Source organism: Columba livia, chromosome 3 (genome assembly GCF_036013475.1).
Source record: "Columba livia isolate bColLiv1 breed racing homer chromosome 3, bColLiv1.pat.W.v2, whole genome shotgun sequence".
NCBI lineage: Eukaryota > Metazoa > Chordata > Aves > Columbiformes > Columbidae > Columba > Columba livia.
This window is the reverse complement of record NC_088604.1, coordinates 101,873,207-101,889,772: the sequence shown is the minus strand read 5'-3', so window position 1 is coordinate 101,889,772 and position 16,566 is coordinate 101,873,207. Positions and strand designations below refer to the sequence as shown.

General features: G+C 40.8%; 2 protein-coding genes across 6 annotated transcripts in view; one reads left to right on the top strand and one right to left on the bottom strand.

The window, feature by feature from the left end:
• Positions 1 to 10,950, top strand: part of TP53BP2 (tumor protein p53 binding protein 2) — a 47,828-nt gene extending 36,878 nt beyond the window's left edge. For all 5 annotated transcript variants that reach the window (XM_021299905.2, XM_065058563.1, XM_021299903.2 and 2 more), the window contains exons 12-18: positions 171 to 660; positions 1,017 to 1,798; positions 3,628 to 3,765; positions 4,340 to 4,473; positions 5,559 to 5,725; positions 7,216 to 7,415; positions 10,169 to 10,950. In XM_021299905.2, coding sequence (XP_021155580.1) covers positions 171 to 660; positions 1,017 to 1,798; positions 3,628 to 3,765; positions 4,340 to 4,473; positions 5,559 to 5,725; positions 7,216 to 7,415; positions 10,169 to 10,210 — 1,953 coding nt within the window. In that variant the 3' untranslated portion in view covers positions 10,211 to 10,950. The remainder of the gene's footprint in view (positions 1 to 170; positions 661 to 1,016; positions 1,799 to 3,627; positions 3,766 to 4,339; positions 4,474 to 5,558; positions 5,726 to 7,215; positions 7,416 to 10,168) is intronic.
• Positions 10,951 to 11,740: 790 nt separating this feature from the next.
• Positions 11,741 to 16,566, bottom strand: part of CAPN2 (calpain 2) — a 30,695-nt gene continuing 25,869 nt past the window's right edge. The window contains exons 16-21 of the mRNA XM_005511486.3: positions 16,402 to 16,466; positions 15,347 to 15,415; positions 14,680 to 14,758; positions 13,667 to 13,783; positions 13,119 to 13,177; positions 11,741 to 12,451 (exon numbers count right to left, since the gene is read on the bottom strand). Of these exons, the coding sequence (XP_005511543.2) occupies positions 12,428 to 12,451; positions 13,119 to 13,177; positions 13,667 to 13,783; positions 14,680 to 14,758; positions 15,347 to 15,415; positions 16,402 to 16,466 (413 nt within the window). The 3' untranslated portion in view covers positions 11,741 to 12,427. The remainder of the gene's footprint in view (positions 12,452 to 13,118; positions 13,178 to 13,666; positions 13,784 to 14,679; positions 14,759 to 15,346; positions 15,416 to 16,401; positions 16,467 to 16,566) is intronic.

Sequence of the window (16,566 nt, the reverse complement as noted above, 5' to 3'; positions counted from 1 at the left end):
TTTCAAGAAGTCTCTTCATGTTTCCAATGATGATGTAAACAGTATTGCAGCAGCACTAGAAATGCAAGATACTGTACCTTTCTTTGAGGATCTGGGATCCTTCACAGCAGAACTCCTAGAACATGTTTTGCTATTGAATATTAACTAACTCTTTTTTTTGTGTCTTTCAGGCAGCCAATAAAAATGTAACAAAGGTACCACCACCTGTCCCCACTAAACCAAAACAGATAAACTTGCCTTACTTTGGTCAAGCCAGTCATCTGCAACCTTCTGATACAAAGCTGGATGGAAACCTGCAGAAGCTGCCTTTGGCTGTTGTAACTATGGGGAACAAACAAAAACCAGTGGCACAGCAGCCTTCCCATCCTCCTCAGCAGATCCAGCAAAGAATTTCTGTACCTCCTGCAGGTCCTTCCTCTGGCCAGGATCAAATTCTTCCCTCCTCCAAACAGGAGAGTCCCCCAGCAGCTGCTGTGAGACCTTTTACCCCTCAGCCGTCCAAAGAGGCCTCGCTTCCACCATTTCGGAAGCCTCAAACTGTGGCTGCAAGTTCAATTTACAGCATGTACACACAACAGCAGACTCCTGGGAAGAACTTCCAGCAGGCAGTGCAGAGCGCTTTGACAAGGGCGCAGACCAGAGCACCGCACTTCCCAAGCGGTAAGCATGTGGCTCTCTACCTCTCTTCTGTCTTTATAAACCTCAGATACATCACAGATCTACTTTCCACCTTATCTGTGGGTATAAAGCTGCTCCTCAAGGGAATTAAGCAGGTTAGTGCAGCAGTAAGAATCTTAGGTGGATGTTACATGCTGTATATTAGTGTTAACAAAAAGTGCAAATATTTGTCTTGCTTTTCCAAGATAACTAACAGTAAACTTGGTTACCAGATTAGTTCTCTTCGGTTGTCATATTATTATGCTCCTTTGCCCTATGTAGGTGAATTGGGTTGTATGTTCTTTTTAGGTTTGTTGATCAAATATTCACACTTGCTTTTTCCCCACCCCTCTCTGCAGTGTATGGCAAGCCTGTGATGGCAGGAGCCGGTGTACAGAATCAGCTGCCACAGACAGAGAACATCTACTCAAACCTCCAAGGCAAGCCAGGCAGTCCAGAGCCTGAGATGGAAACAACAGCTTCTGCTCATGAGAATCACGAAACAGAGCGAATACCCCGTCCTCTTAGCCCAACCAAATTGCTGCCGTTCTTGTCCAACCCGTACCGCAACCAGAGCGATGCTGATCTGGAAGCACTACGGAAAAAGCTGTCCAATGCGCCCAGACCACTGAAGAAACGTAGCTCCATTACTGAGCCAGAAGGACCTAACGGGCCTAATATTCAGAAGCTGTTGTATCAGAGGACCACTCTGGCTGCAATGGAGACTATCTCAGCTCCATCACATCCCTCCAAACAGACGGCATCAGCTGCCAGTCCTGAAAGCCCGGTGGAGATCCCAAATCCTTATCTAAGTGCAGAATCAGAAAAAGAAACAGCTGCTTCTATGCCAGAACCGGCTATCGCTGAGGAACCAGAGAACACACCAGCAGATCAGAGCGAAGCTGTTCTTCCCTCCGTAGCGTTGGACACTGTACCTGAGGGAGTATCAGATGGTGATGAACTCACACAGCTGAAAATGGAAGAACCAAACCTAGAAGCTTCACTGCCACTGGAGGTGTACATGGAAGAATATCCTCCGTACCCTCCACCCCCCTATCCATCAGGGGAACCAGAGAGTTTGGGAGAGGACTCATTCAATATGAGGCCTCCTGAAGTTACTGGACAGTTTTCCTTGCCTCCTGTAAGTATGAGTTAGCCTACAACTTGGGTGCCCTGTTAATAAGACATCTGAAGCTCTGCCATAAATACTGTGTGTTGTATTGTAGAGCTTTAGCAGATGCGGGAGAACAGTCACACAAATAGGCCGGAAGTCTCTCTGTGGGTATCTGTTTATTTGTGTGATGCTCTTATCTTGGGACAGAGTCCCAAGTGACTCTTGTCACTCAGAATGAATGACAGTAATGAAAAGTCTCTGTCTCTAGAATGAATGACGTGATAAATTTTAAATGGGATTGGATACATCAATGGTAAAACTCTTTTGGGCTGTAAAGAACATTCCTTATAGAAGTCTGCCTACTATACCCAAACTATACTTCCTTCTTAAAAGAAATAAAAAGATTTTTGAGGCACAGATTCAGATTTCACAAGCATTTCCCACTGTTGCTGATATGAGTTGGAAATAAATTATCTTAATCCCAGATTGCGTTTGTTTATCCAAAAGTGCCTTGCTTGAAAAATATGGAGAAACAGACTTCTTTATTTTCTGCTTTAAAAACTCATTTATAGACATCAACCGCATGTACTTCTTTTACTAGGATGTTTACTGAATTTCTCTTTGGAACCTGATTTGACATCAGTCAGTTTTCAAGTTGCATCAAAATCTTTGGGCTAAGGGCAGGCAGCGTTTTACCATCTTGTTTGTTTTGAAACTTAGTTTGTGTGCAGGGTACGGTGGTATCTCACTGTTGCAGAACACAAATGCTGACTGCTTTCAGTTCCTCAAAGAGTTTATTTTAAAACCTATCATGAATTTTAGTAACTTGATACATGAAAGTGTATTTTCTTCCGTCACTTCGGTGCATAGGAATTAAAAGCTTTAAATGTGCTTTTTAACGTTGTAATTTTTACATGAAGTAGTCATTGCATGACTTCATGCTTTGTCCTTGCTTCCTCTTACAAGGAAACTTGAGCAGTAGGACTTCCTATATTGTAAGAACCCATTTCTTGTTGGTTTTGTAATAATTCTGTGATTGAAGAGAAGAAACCAGCCCGATTTCATTATTTCCTATTTAAATACTTGCGTTGTGCTGATAGGCTCTTTAGAAAGCCTGTACTTTTGCTATTATAGATAAATCAACAGGCAAAAGAGTATTTTTTGGGAATCTCCTCTTATATCTTCACGTTTGCTCTTTCAAAACATGAGTCATTTCTATTCATCTTTGCTTGGACATCTGTCAGAAATCTCCATCCCCTTGTGAATAGTGTTTGTTGGTGCTGTGCAGCCAGCTGGGGAGAGCGCTGAGCTAATACATGCGTGTTCTCTACAGGAAAGAGTACAAACTCAGCTATAGAAATACTTGGTTTCCAGTATCTCTGGGAGCATCTAAAGCATTTCTGCACTTGGTTCTACATTCTTTCCAAAACTGTTTTCCATAACTGTTTATGTTCCTGCTAAATTCTGCTGAATTTCCTATTTCATGGAGTGTACTACTTGGTTTGTGTAACAGCTTTGAGAGTTAATGCTGAAGTGGTCTGAATAAAAAAAGGCATTTTTTTTTTCTTCCTGATCTTGAGGGATTATGGAGTTTGTTTTGCTGATGTGTTTGATCAAGGTGACTTTTGTATTTCAGTTGATTAGTGACCTTGTTTAGATATAAAGGCAGAGATCTTTCATAATGTGTGTAACCTACTATATTCGTAATGTGACAGGGCATTGGTAGAAAATAGTCTAAATTTCATATTAAGCACTGCCTTAATTGGTCATTTCTGCTGTCATTCCCAAATACGCAATTTTATATTCTTGTTCTTCCTAGGAAAAAAATGGCTGTAACTTGTGTTACCTTTTCACAGGGGAAGAGGACAAACTTGCGTAAAACTGGCTCTGAGAGAATTGGGCATGGAATGAGAGTGAAATTCAATCCCCTTGCGTTGCTTCTGGATTCATCTTTGGAAGGGGAGTTTGACCTCGTGCAGAGAATAATTTATGAGGTATGAATGCAAACTTGTAAGAGAAGGAATAGCCATCCTGGTTCAAACTGGGAAGTTGAAGCTTTTCTGGGCTGAGGAAACTAAAAATAACAGTGCACAGCTATATCTGTGCTTGAGGAGAAGTCCTAACTGGACATGGCCACTTGGATGCTGATTTTAAGTGTGTTAAATCCATGCTAGGTATTTAGCATCAAGGCTACAAATTTGCAGGACTTTTTCCTAATTTCTTATGTAGTGTTTCATCCCCTATCTGGCATATTATCAGGTAATTTGATAAGTAAAATCCATGTCAGTTTTGCTTTTAAATAGGTTTTGTTATACATGCCTTTAAGTTATCAAGATACTATTTCTCTGAACCATTTTAGGTTCTAACTATTAAAAGGAGGCTGCAAGCTTGTTGTGAGTTTTCTCGCAAGAGTCGTTACTGCTGTAGTTTTCTGCCTATTGCTCGTGTCCTTAGAAATACGGCTGAAAATCATATTCCAGAATAAAAAAACTAATTTTTATGTGCAAAGAGATATTTATTGTCAGGAGTTGCAGCACAATGTGCATGGCTTCTTTTCTGGCTGAACAGGTTGAAGACCCTAGCATGCCCAACGATGAAGGGATCACTGCGCTGCACAACGCTGTGTGTGCTGGGCACACGGAAATCGTGAAGTTCCTGGTGCAATTTGGCGTGAATGTGAATGCTGCAGATAGTGATGGATGGTAAGGCTTTCATTAAATGGTACCTTACAGGTGTTCTTCACAAGAGACCTATGATTGATGGCTGCTACAGGTCCCTCAGAAGGTCCGTCACTTTGCTCCTATAGAGCTGGCAGTGACTTTTCCGCAGCAGAGCAACAGCTCTCTGTGGGGGATCATATAGGAACATGCAGAGGAGAAAATAAGCAAATTATACTAATGTTCCGTGTATGAAAAAAGTGTGTGTGAGTGTGGGTGCAGTTGTCAGGAAATTGCTCTGTTTCTTTGAGATATTGAAGACAGTTTATGCATAATGGGCCATTTGCTGAAATTCCTCTCTGTGAGACAGCCAATAGTTTACATGTGCTCTGGGCAGTGTGTAGCCCTGCAAAATTCTCCTCAGTTCTTTGTCCAATGGTCAGACAACTTAAGGAAAAAAACAACAACAACCCCCCCAAAAACAACAACAAAAGCCCCCACCAAAACAAAACAAACCCACCAAAACCAAAATAAAGCAGAAAAACACAACCTACAAACTAGTCTTGCAACTGATAATGCGTTACAAATCCTTCTTACAGATAGCTGCGGAACTTATTTGGAAAAGGCTGGCATAGGGGTCAGCGATTTTACTATTATTTCTGCCTGTAACAGAAGTGTCTAAGGCCTCAGCCTGAATAAAGATGCTTGTGGTCCCTAAGCTCAGTAGTTATCCCAATTACCTGCACTTGTCACCAAGTCAGGTCTTGAAGTGATTGGATGTTAAGAGACATGATGTGAGGAGGATTTCTGAGTGTGTTTTTAATATTGATTTATTTTTAAATTTTTATTGTCTTAATGTTCTTAAAATGTTAATGGATTATAAAGAGGTAGCATAACTAGAGATCCACGTGGAAACCTAGACTTAGGGTTCAAGCAGCTCTTGGTAATGCCTGTTACTGAGTAAAGCAATTGTTACTGACATCCTGAGTTAAGTGCTTCTGGTGGGAACCCTTTGTGATGCAGTGCAGGTTGCTGAAGGTCACACACAAAAGTGGTTTGCTCCCAGGAGTCAGTAAGCGCTGCTACAAGCAGTATAAGTAACGTGTCATCTTTTTCTTCTTGGCTTGCAGGACCCCGTTACACTGTGCAGCATCATGCAATAACGTGCAGGTGTGCAAGTTCCTGGTGGAGTCAGGTGCAGCTGTGTTTGCCATGACCTACAGTGACATGCAGACAGCTGCAGACAAGTGTGAGGAAATGGAAGAAGGCTACACCCAGTGCTCCCAGTTCTTATACGGTAGGTGATGACAGCTGAGTTCTGGAGCGTGCTAGGGACTCAGTGGGCACTTTTTGTATGAGTGGTGGTGAGTTGCATGCTTAAGTTGTATGCCCGTGCCTCGGGTGCCTCTTGGAAAGAGAGAGGTTTTATCCAGCTTCTTGTCACAGAATGAGGTCCAGCAAGAATCACTTCATAATATTCAACCTATAGAGAAGATCTGAGGAACAAAAGGTTTCCCTACATTAAAAACCTTTAAATGAGTTAGGTTTGTGCATTGAAAAATACATTAGTGTGAGGTGAGGATTAGGTGAATCTTACTACAGGTTTTTACATGAAACCAAAAGTCGTATGGGTATCTCAGTAGACAGTTCATATTTATTACCTGGTGTCTTTAAATGAAGAATATTTTCTAATGTGCACTTCAGAACCAAGAAAGGTATTGCCAAGTTTCTGTCTTAATGGAGCTTAGTAAGCACTGAATTTGACTTTATCTTTCTGGCATTTTTTTCCTCTTGCGTTTAAAAAGAAAACCCATATTAAATTTAGATTTGATTCAAATACTAAGGCTACAGGGAAGCTGTCTTTTAATGGAAAGAATGAATTCCCCCTGGGGTGCAATGACTATTAGTCTATGAGGTTTTAAATTACTTGACTGCATGTTTTGTACATAGGTCTTGTCCCTTAGGCACCTACTAGCTGGAGTGTCATCTATCCGCAGGAGGCTAGAGTAATAGCAGTGTAAAAAGCTATAATACTGCTTTTCTGTTTTTGTAGAACATGCAAGATCTGAGTTTCTAACAGCTGCTCAGCCAGCATATTTCAAAATAATCTGTCCTCACTGAGCCTGAAAACTGCATCTCTTGGTGCCAAGTGTATAGTTTTCTCTATGAAGGGAGGAAGCCTGTTTAACTAGCATCAAAATCTGTGGACTAAGCAAAATTGCATTTAGTTTTCTATCCAGTAGGATTCGGTATTTTAAAATGGAATAATTCACTAGGAGAAAGTTTGTGTTACAGTTGATTAATTTGCTTAGATTTGCTTAGTTTGCTGCTTAGAAACTGAGGAATGTGTATAGAAAGAATAGTATTTCATATTTGGCTACAGCTGTAAAATGTTCTAAACATCTGCAAGGTGTAGGCATGTACTCCAAAACACCTTGATCCAGATGCAGTTTAACAGAACTGTGTTTCTGAAGTCAGTGTTTAAAAATTAGAGTACAGCAGTCTTTCTAACTTTTCACCCTGTTTTCTCTCCTGGCTGTTCCTTGCCCCGTCGTCTTTCCGTCGTCTTTCCGTCGTCTTTCCGTCGTCTTTCCGTCGTCTTTCCGTCGTCTTTCCGTCGTCTTTCCGTCGTCTTTCCGTCGTCTTTCCGTCGTCTTTCCGTCGTCTTTCCGTCGTCTTTCCGTCGTCTTTCCGTCGTCTTTCCGTCGTCTTTCCGTCGTCTTTCCGTCGTCTTTCCGTCGTCTTTCCGTCGTCGTATTGAGCTGCTCTGTGCTTTTAACATTGCAGGAGTCCAGGAGAAAATGGGGATCATGAACAAAGGAGTGATTTATGGACTCTGGGATTATGAGGCTCAAAATGACGATGAGCTTTCAATGAAAGAGGGAGACTGCATGACAATCCTGCGCCGGGAAGATGAAGATGAAGTTGAGTGGTGGTGGGCACGGCTGAATGACAAGGAAGGCTACGTTCCCCGCAACCTCCTAGGGGTGAGTCTTTAATATTTCCAGAGTCAAAAAACCCATCCTGATATGTGGAGTATATGCAGCATTATTCTCATGCATCTTGGCTGGGTGCAATTTCAATAGTTGAGAGGAAGGAGTTGATGTTCTCCATTTATTCATTTGGGCAGTTGAACACCTTGGCAGAGTGGGTTAATGCTCTCTGTCTGGATACCTAACATAGATTATATCGATGGGTGCATAAAAGAGCAACATGTATCACTACCCTGCTATACATAACAGGTTCTAATAGAACCTTATTTCACTGTCTTAGGAAAAAAAACAAAACAAAAACAAACCCACCCAAAACTTTTATCTGAACGTGATGTGTGCGTAAGGCTTTGTTGAGCATGTGAACAGAACAAGGTTTCCCTTCTTTAAGAATATGATACACTGGCACAAAGGGCCTTAAACTAAACCTGTATGAAGAATGAGTCATGAGTCCTTCCCTTTCCTGGTGTACACAGTGCACCTTGTGATCTGAGATGATTTCACAGAGTTTAAAGACAAACACTGCAAAATTCTATGGTTATCTTTTTTCCTAGTATTGAAAAAGAGATCATGTTGGCAAATAAAGGCAGATCTTTTTCTCCTATGCTCTTTAAGTAATATTTAACAATATGTAAAAGGCCTTTAATTGATGACTGGTCCTTTCCTTATCATGTTCTGTACTACCTCTTTTATTAAAATCAACTGTGTACAAATAATATATATTTTTGATTATGTCCCCACGCTTCTCCTCATGGCTGAGTTGCTAGAAAACTATAGCAGATGGACATGTATAAAAAATTCCATTAAGCTTTTTCGTACATATCCAGTTGCCCTGCTGCTGGAGATAAGAGGTTCTCTCAATGCTAAAGATTAACTGCTGTGAATTTTAGCTGATTGATGTATGATGCTTGAAAGAGGCTGAACCTCCTTCCTCATGCAGATAATTCTTACACTTAAACTGGTTAGATGTTGCAGAGTGACTCTATCTAATGCAAAATCAGTTTTAATTTCTGTATGACTATTAGGTCAGGCCTGCCCACAATGTACTGTCAAATTCTCCCTAACATAGTATTTCTGCTCAGTTTTTTCCTTTCCAATCATAAACATTTCTAAATTGAGAGCAGCCTTCAGCCCTGCACTACACAGTCAGAAATGGCAGCTTGTGGGTTGTTTAGGTTTTGCTTTTTTCCTGCCCCAGGGTGAATTGTGCACATGCTAATGCTTCATTTGCTTGTGCACTCAGCCTGAGCACAGGTGTGTAAGAACACAAGGAGCATCTGTGCTTCTGTAACAAAAATCATAAGGCAACACAGCTTAGAATGGGGGTCCTGACTCATCCTTCTAAGCACAGCATAATCCAAACAAGCTTTGAGGAAAACTACCCAAGCCCAATATTAACTGTTACTCTCTTGTATCTGTTCTGTTGTGCTACTTCGGGCTACCAAAGTATTTTGTGGTTATTCTCAGAAGCAATTACTGGACTCCTAATATAGCAGCTCAAATCTAGGCTAAGATATTCAGCGCAGAGGAAGGTATTTGGTAGTTTGGTATATTCTTAAGTCATATTTTTATCACAGCAGCTTTATCTTTTTGCAGTTAGGCGTGCTGAATAAAAACCAGGATGACATTATCTGCATCCGTACTCTGCCCTTCTTAGTGACTCACTAGCTCCCTAAGTTGTGTGAGCACTCTAATACTGAATGCAAAGAAGATGATACTGTCAAAATACTGACTTTTAATACCAAATGAAATAATTTGAACACTATCAGGTGGTGTGCTATTTTAACTGGCTGTTTTAACTTCATCTCTGCTAGTCATAACAGGCTGAGACAAACCTTGTGGGTGAAGTTGTTGGTCTTCCCTTAATCATTAGCGGACCACGAAAAAAAAAAAGCCAGAGTCTTGCTGAAGAGACAAGAGAGCATCTTTAAAGAGAACTTTAGCTGAAACAACCCACAATGTAATGCAGACACCATTTAGAGCATGGAGGATTCGTCTTTCCTAATTGTACGAAGTGGATCTTTCTATTGTTATATGCCAGTCGCCATGCTGTGCAGGACCATGGTTGTTCCAAAGCCCTTTGCAAGTGGGAGCCAAGGAGCCAAGCATCCCAGCATGGCTGTGTTGAACTGTGTCCCATCCATTGTCACCCTGCAGCTGAGGCCATCTCTGGACCTCTCTGTGTGCAGACAGAATGTGTGAGCAGCACAGAGCTTGGGGGCCAGAAAGTGGCAGCTACTGATTTACTGCTGGGCATTCAGATGAATTTATCTGGCTGCCCACTATCCACAGCTCCTACAGTTCCAGGGTCCTTATGCACTCAGATGTTTCCAGCTTGCCCAGCGCTCTAGATCTGTCAAGGCTGATAGGCATTAAGAAAAAGCAAACCAGAGTATTACCTCTCTATTTCCTTTATAAATCAGGGAAAAAATCCCCTAGTTCATTGCTCACAAAAGTCTCTTGACTTACAAAGCCCCATGCTTTCCCTAGCCCACCCAGCTGAGTAGAGCTGAAGGTAGTGAATTACATGCTTTTCAGTGCCAGCCTTTTGTACTGGCATGGTTAGTATTTTTTAAGCTTGCCTAAGAATGCTAAATTTATATTTGTTAGTGCTCTGGGTGTTTTTTATAGCCATATTTTGGTGCTAGAGATTACATTAGAATTGTATTGCCAAAGAGTGGGCTTTCTTTTTTAAAAAGTAACCTTTTAAAGCACTAAAATTTAAGATCTCATTTCTCTTTTACCCTCAGCTGTATCCAAGGATTAAACCTAGACAAAGAAGCTTGGCTTGAACTAGTACAGAAGCCAGATTCTTGAAGTACTAATCATGGAAGACTTACAAAAAAAAATCATTTTGTGTTGGTTCCAGTATCATGAGACTGATTTCAATGACAATGTAATTTGAAAGCTATGAAGAATGTGCTTTGAAAACAAATGAAGGATTGATGCATTAGCAAATGGATGAGGGCATTGTACAAGATGAAATAATGCTTAGGAGCAAATGAAATTCTGCTGCCGTTGGTCTAAGCAAGCCATTATGTTCAAGTACCCACTGTGATTTCTTCAAAAGCAGCAGAAAAGAATTTCACATTTTTCTGCATTAAAACAAGGACTTTTTCAGTTTACCATGGAAGGAATCATCGTGAAACAGACAACTTGGCTTTGTCCAAATTTATCCTGAGGTTTTTTCCAGATGGGAGAAATTAAAGTATGTGCACAGCACCCAAATGCTTATTGCTGGAAGCAGAATGTTTGTTGAAGAATCATCTGAACAGTGACGGCCATGTGACCAATCCATTAAGCAATAACTTTAAAAAAATGCTGTAGCATCTTAGGAATCCCATATATTCAAAATATTATGTGCTGTAACAGACAATGTAGTTTTAGATTCCTCTTTTACAAAGGGTCTCATGTATTTATTGTATTTTGTACTTTGAAAACTAAATGTAGAAACTTTCTGTAGTCCTTGACAACTTACTTGTTTCTACTCAACTGTGATACCATTAAACTTTTGTCTCCTCTTAAGCTTTAAGTCTGAGTATTTTAGTGTCAATTTTTTATTAAACCATCTGAAAATCTCAACAGTAAGACATGCTGCTTTCCTACATCATGTTGACATTCACCTACTTTTTGTATTAAATTGAACCCTTTCTCCCCTGTTTGTTCAAGACCATCTGCATTTAAAATTGAGCCAAATCTTAGTTGCATATAGCCTTTGTAAACCTGAAAAGCTAAGGAACATACTTAAGATAAAAAACTGGGTACAAGTATATTCCTAATAAAGTCTTTCCCATGGAACTATCCTTTATATCTGTCTGTTTGGGAATAATCATTTGATAATGTACAATATTTAATGGAGAGGATCAAATCTTTCCTTAGATATCTTTATGTAGTGAAGTATCTCACTGCCTCACCCTTCAGCCTCATGTTTTCCTGCTTTTTGAAAAGGTGCCTATAAATACACAAGAAATTGTTGGTAGGAAGGAGGACACAATTCCTTAGGTAAGTAAACTTAAGTAGTGAAAACTCTTGGAAGCAGCAATCTGCTCATGTTCGTAGCCTCATGATTTTAATAGGTTGGCTCTGGGGTATATAGTATCAACTACCTGCCTTGGAAACCTTTACTGTTTTAAGCATTAATCTTCTACAGTATCAGAGAAAGTATCAGGCTATTTAGCATTTCATCAACTCACATACAGCCAGAGCATCTGTCAATGCCTGGTCAGCTCCAGAATGCTGGTTTTCCCCTTTAAAAGACAACGTGTTCTGTTCCTGACAAGAAAAACGTGCTTAGTTGTAAAAGGAATAACAGTCTTGCAAACTTAAGTTCCACTATTATCTTTTTATTTAAATACTTTCTTGTCTTTCAAAAGGAAGATAAATAAGATACAAGAAATCAAGATTGCACCTGAGAACAGGGCCTTTCTCTTGGAAGATTCTGGTGCCAACAGCATCCTGCTCCAGGCTCTTCAATGGTCAAGAGACAAAGAATTGTCGTTGGCTTGGTCAAACATACTTGCTACTCAAATTCTTCAGTGGATTTTTAACCAGAATAATTCTGCAGCTTGACAGAAAGTGTACAAGGGCCCTGCATCTTACCTAAACACCAGCCCTTTGCTAGTTTCAGATACACAGATGGAGCGGAGCTGTTACTCAAAAAGCACTTAACTGAACCAGATTGTCAGGCTATAATGTGCTTTATTCCAGAAGTCATGGAAAACACCTTAAATACAAAGATATCAGCAAAGCAGTATTTTCAAAATTTGACCTGAGGATTTATACTCAATTAAAGCTTTTGTAGAGAGGATATATAGTAGCATATAAAAGACTGTCAGACCCATAACAGATTCTTCTGTTGTCAAAGTAGAACACTTTTCCTTTGTAAAACCGTGTGCAAAATTTGCTATGTGTAAGTTAAGGCACATTAATGTTGGGATATTACTTGTATGTTCGCTTCGTTGTCACCTGATCTTGGTCTTTCTGTGGTCTCTTGAGCCGATGGCAGTGGCTCAAATGACAGTAAAGCACAGCCACTGTAATGAGAGAGGAAAATGGCCCAAGGTTAACTTTACTAGAAATACCTGTAGGAAGTTTTTTCTAGCATAAGGAAGAAAGTTTGTTGTTACAGAAGTAATTTTAGGGTCTTTCCTGAACAATTTAAATATATAACTCATTTAAGTCAGAAGAGTTTTGGGATGATTTTGCACATTGCTCATTTAGGTCTGGAAATGTTATGTTCGGGTAATAAGTTGAATGTGTGTAGGAGGGTAGTTTTCTCCTAACTTAGTGCTTTCTACAGGGCACGAATGGTACAGAAGGAAGCAGACATGGTCAACACCATGAGTCACTACTGCACCTACATTTCATCCTGTTGGCAACAAAAAAGGCAGGAAAGAAGCCTGCACATGTATCAGCCGCAGTTACTGCCAGTAAGTGATAAGTCACATCAGGTTAAAGTAATCTTGTCTGTCTGCTAAGAGAATATACTGTGACGTAGCTAGATCTTAAAAAGGGTAACCTGTCTTAAGACTGCTTATAAATACATAAGCTTTATGAATCAAGCATATATGTGAGTACATAGACAGAATAGAGCAAGATAGTCTTTACTGTTAAACCCTTTCTCTGCTCAGAAAAAAAGCAAAGAACAAAAACCAACCAAACAAACCCAACAACAAGCATTATATTGCTAAATGAACTTACATTAACGAGGTTCAATTCTATTGTTCCAGTTTTTTCAGTATCCAGTTTTCTAAACATTTCTGTGGTAGGAGAGAGATGACAGACAAGGATGAATATAGGAACTAATTGGAAAGCTTTCCCCTTCCTTATGCTCCGGGATCAAAAAGGAATTCAGCCCCAGAGTCTAAAATTTGGCAACAGTCTACACGACAAACCAGATAGGGCCACTCTGAAGTTACTGCCTGCTTGTGTGCAAGACTAAGACTGGACATTTTTAATGGCTCAATCTGTAACATTAACAGTATTTGTCAATCTAGAGGTGTTTGTTTGTTTGTTTGTTTTTAATGAGCATTTAGTTATTTGCATGGAAGACTGGTCCTGGTTCAGCAGTTTGGCCTAAAAGGCTGGTTCCTAGATCAAGGAGGAGTGTACAGACTGGGTTGCCAGATTTATTCCATAGCTCAGTTTTGTAGACACCTCAGTTCTAGTACAAATTTTTCTGAATAACTTGTTCTGGACTTGAAATCAGAAAGCAAGAGAGTCTGTCTAGTTATCAAGCGTGTACTCACTGAACAGGGTTTCCAGCCGAATCAAACACCGGACAAAGTTATCAAAGTCAATTATGAGGTCTTCATCAGCAAAGCGAGCCACAATGACTTGATGTAACTTGCAGTTCAACTTGAACCCTAAAAGTACAACATCAAGCCTTTAAAAAAAGAAAAGAAAGAAAAAAAAAAGCAAAAATCTCCAACAAAAAACCCCCAACCTTCTGCACTGCCAGAAATCCAATTAGCTACTTAAATTCTCAAATTTTAAGATTATTTATCCATTTTGGAAACTCCCAACAACCCCTTCTGTACATGGAGAGATGAAGAGCTGTGACTAGGTCACATGTGTGCTCCCACACCTGTACTCCTGTTTCCTAGGGGACATGGCCACCTGCTTCAGTTTGTGGTCCTTCCCCAGGTGGCCAGACTGGGCCCACTGAGACCTGAGATGAAGCATTGGTGACAGGAGGGGGAAGCTCTAGAGAGCCCAAATGTGGACATTAAATTTGCTCCGGAAGGTAAGCTAATTTGGGATCATACAGCTTTGAGATATCCCCCTCACTTAACATCAAAACTCAGATTTGCTTTTCAGTGGTTGCAGGAGCAACTGATTCTACTTCTAATGCTCTTGTGAGCATCACCCCTTGCTTAAGCCACTTCCATTCCCCGGATCACAGTATCCCAGTTTCACCAGCTTACGCCAATCCCATATACACCAGAGAGACTCACTGAAAGACAACAATATGCTGGTATGCTACCAGGTTGTTGCAGTTATTTGTGCTTCTCCAGAAGCTGGTCACTAAAGAAAATAACTGCAAACCTGGTATTCATTTGAGCTGCTTCTAGTGCCTTCGTGGCGAGGCACTGCTACACAAAGACAAGAGCCCAGGCTAGGCATCTAAATTAAACCAAGGCCTTTCAGGTCTGAGAATACAGGATTTTTTCAGCTTGTAAGTGATACACAGGCAACTAGTAAGCATCTGTCAACCTAGTCTGAAACTGCTATAATCCTAAAGAGAGACGGAAATAAATACCTGCTGCTTCCAGCGCTCTCCTCATCTCATACGAATTCATGGTACCAGATCGATCCACATCAATTTCCCTGTAAACTTTCTGCAGGACACAAAGCTCAAAGTCAAAATGTGCCAATATTTCAGAACATGCTTTGGCTTTCATTGGAAGTTTTGCATTTTGCAATGCAGCCTGCAGGTTGCTTAGGAGCGTTTGCACGCGTTAATCTGAAGGACCAGGTACTTCTCTCCAAGTTTGTCTAAAAGCAGCTTTGTAAAGTCTTTTGAATGCAGTATCCGGAGCAGATACAGATTCCAGAGAACACCCGTGCAAAATGGCACTATCGCTCTCAAAGCAAGCAGCAAGACTGACATTAAACTTGCACTGTTAACTGGGAAGGCTAAACATATTTGGATGCGAGTTAAAGCAAAAACCCCTCTGAGAGAAAGGCAGGAGGGTGGCAACCTCTTCTTCATCCCTTTGTCTGAGTGCCTGAAGAACCAGCAGTCACACCCCTGGACTCCAAGGGACAAAATCTGAGGGACTAAGGCCACAAATACATCATGAGCTGAAGCAAGAGTGCCTGCTTTTGGAAGTGTGATTGTATAAGCTGGCCGAAACAAATGTGTCTACCATCACTCCATCACCTCTACATTCGATTGCATGTTCTGACAAAAGGTTGAGTCTTACCTGGTATTTCTGAATCTTTGTCCAGAGGGTGTGGAATTCCTTCAGTCCCAGTTTACCACTCCCATCATTCTTCTTTAGTTAAGGCAAGCTCTTGGGAAGGAAGAAAAAACGTTTCCCCTCCCTGTGCTGGGTTTACTTACATGAGCAGTTGTGACTTAATACTTAAAAAAACATTAACTCCTCTCCGAAGGACTCAACCTGTTGAATACACAGCTGTTGTCCAAGAATTATTGTCTTTCTAAATCAATAAGGTGATTTATTCATCTAAACCGTGATCATTTCACCAGCTCTTTCTGCACCTTCTGGCTTTTCAACAGGTGTACAAAATGGCCAAGATTATGTCATTTTGTGCTGCATCGTTTGTTCAACACCTACAGTTATAGCAGCATGAGTCCTAAGTCTGGAGTATAAATAGGAAAAGCCACAATCAAGCCTGTTATTTGGAGAACTTAAGTATTTGCACATACAGCTAACAAAAGAACCTGGTCATTGCATCACTCCCAAAAAAAACCAGTAAGAAGTCCCTAGAGAATGTCATATTTTACACCAAATTATAGCAGAGCTTCACTCCATTTTGGTAATTTTCCCTTTTTCTGCCTATGTAATTCAACTCCCACAGCAGAGGAACTGAACACAACTATTCTTAGCCTTGAATCCTTCATCCTAAACCTTTGCCCTTATTCTTAGCAGGGCAAAAGTGCAGATGAAGGATTCAAGGCTAAGGAGAATCCATGCTGAGAGCCAGGTGCCTTTTCCCAGCACAAACTCCACTTTGTCCCCAGCTGCATCAGACCATGCAAGAGCTGTGGAGACTTCAAAGCAGGTCTTCCTGTCTGAAAATGGGTTTTCCCTGCTGCCTGGGAGAATGCATAAGCCACAGTCAGCAGCAACAGCAAGAACTACCATTTTTATTCAGGGTACCCACGGTATAAAACAGCTTTTCCCCCTCAGGAGTCACTTGTACCTCAGTATGGACCTGCCACTGCAAAGGCAGCAGATCACCTACACCAGCACTGGCAGAAGAATATAGTCAAGGGAACAGCCTTAAAGGATACATCTAACAGGTCAACCATTATTTTGCATGTCTCAATACTAAAGCCATCAGATTTAATATCTTGGCCTGCAAAGCAAGAGCAAAAGACAGGATTATCATTGCATGCTGTACCACGGCACCTTCCTAAATTGCTCGTGAGCTCTGTTACCAGTGTGTACACCTTAGC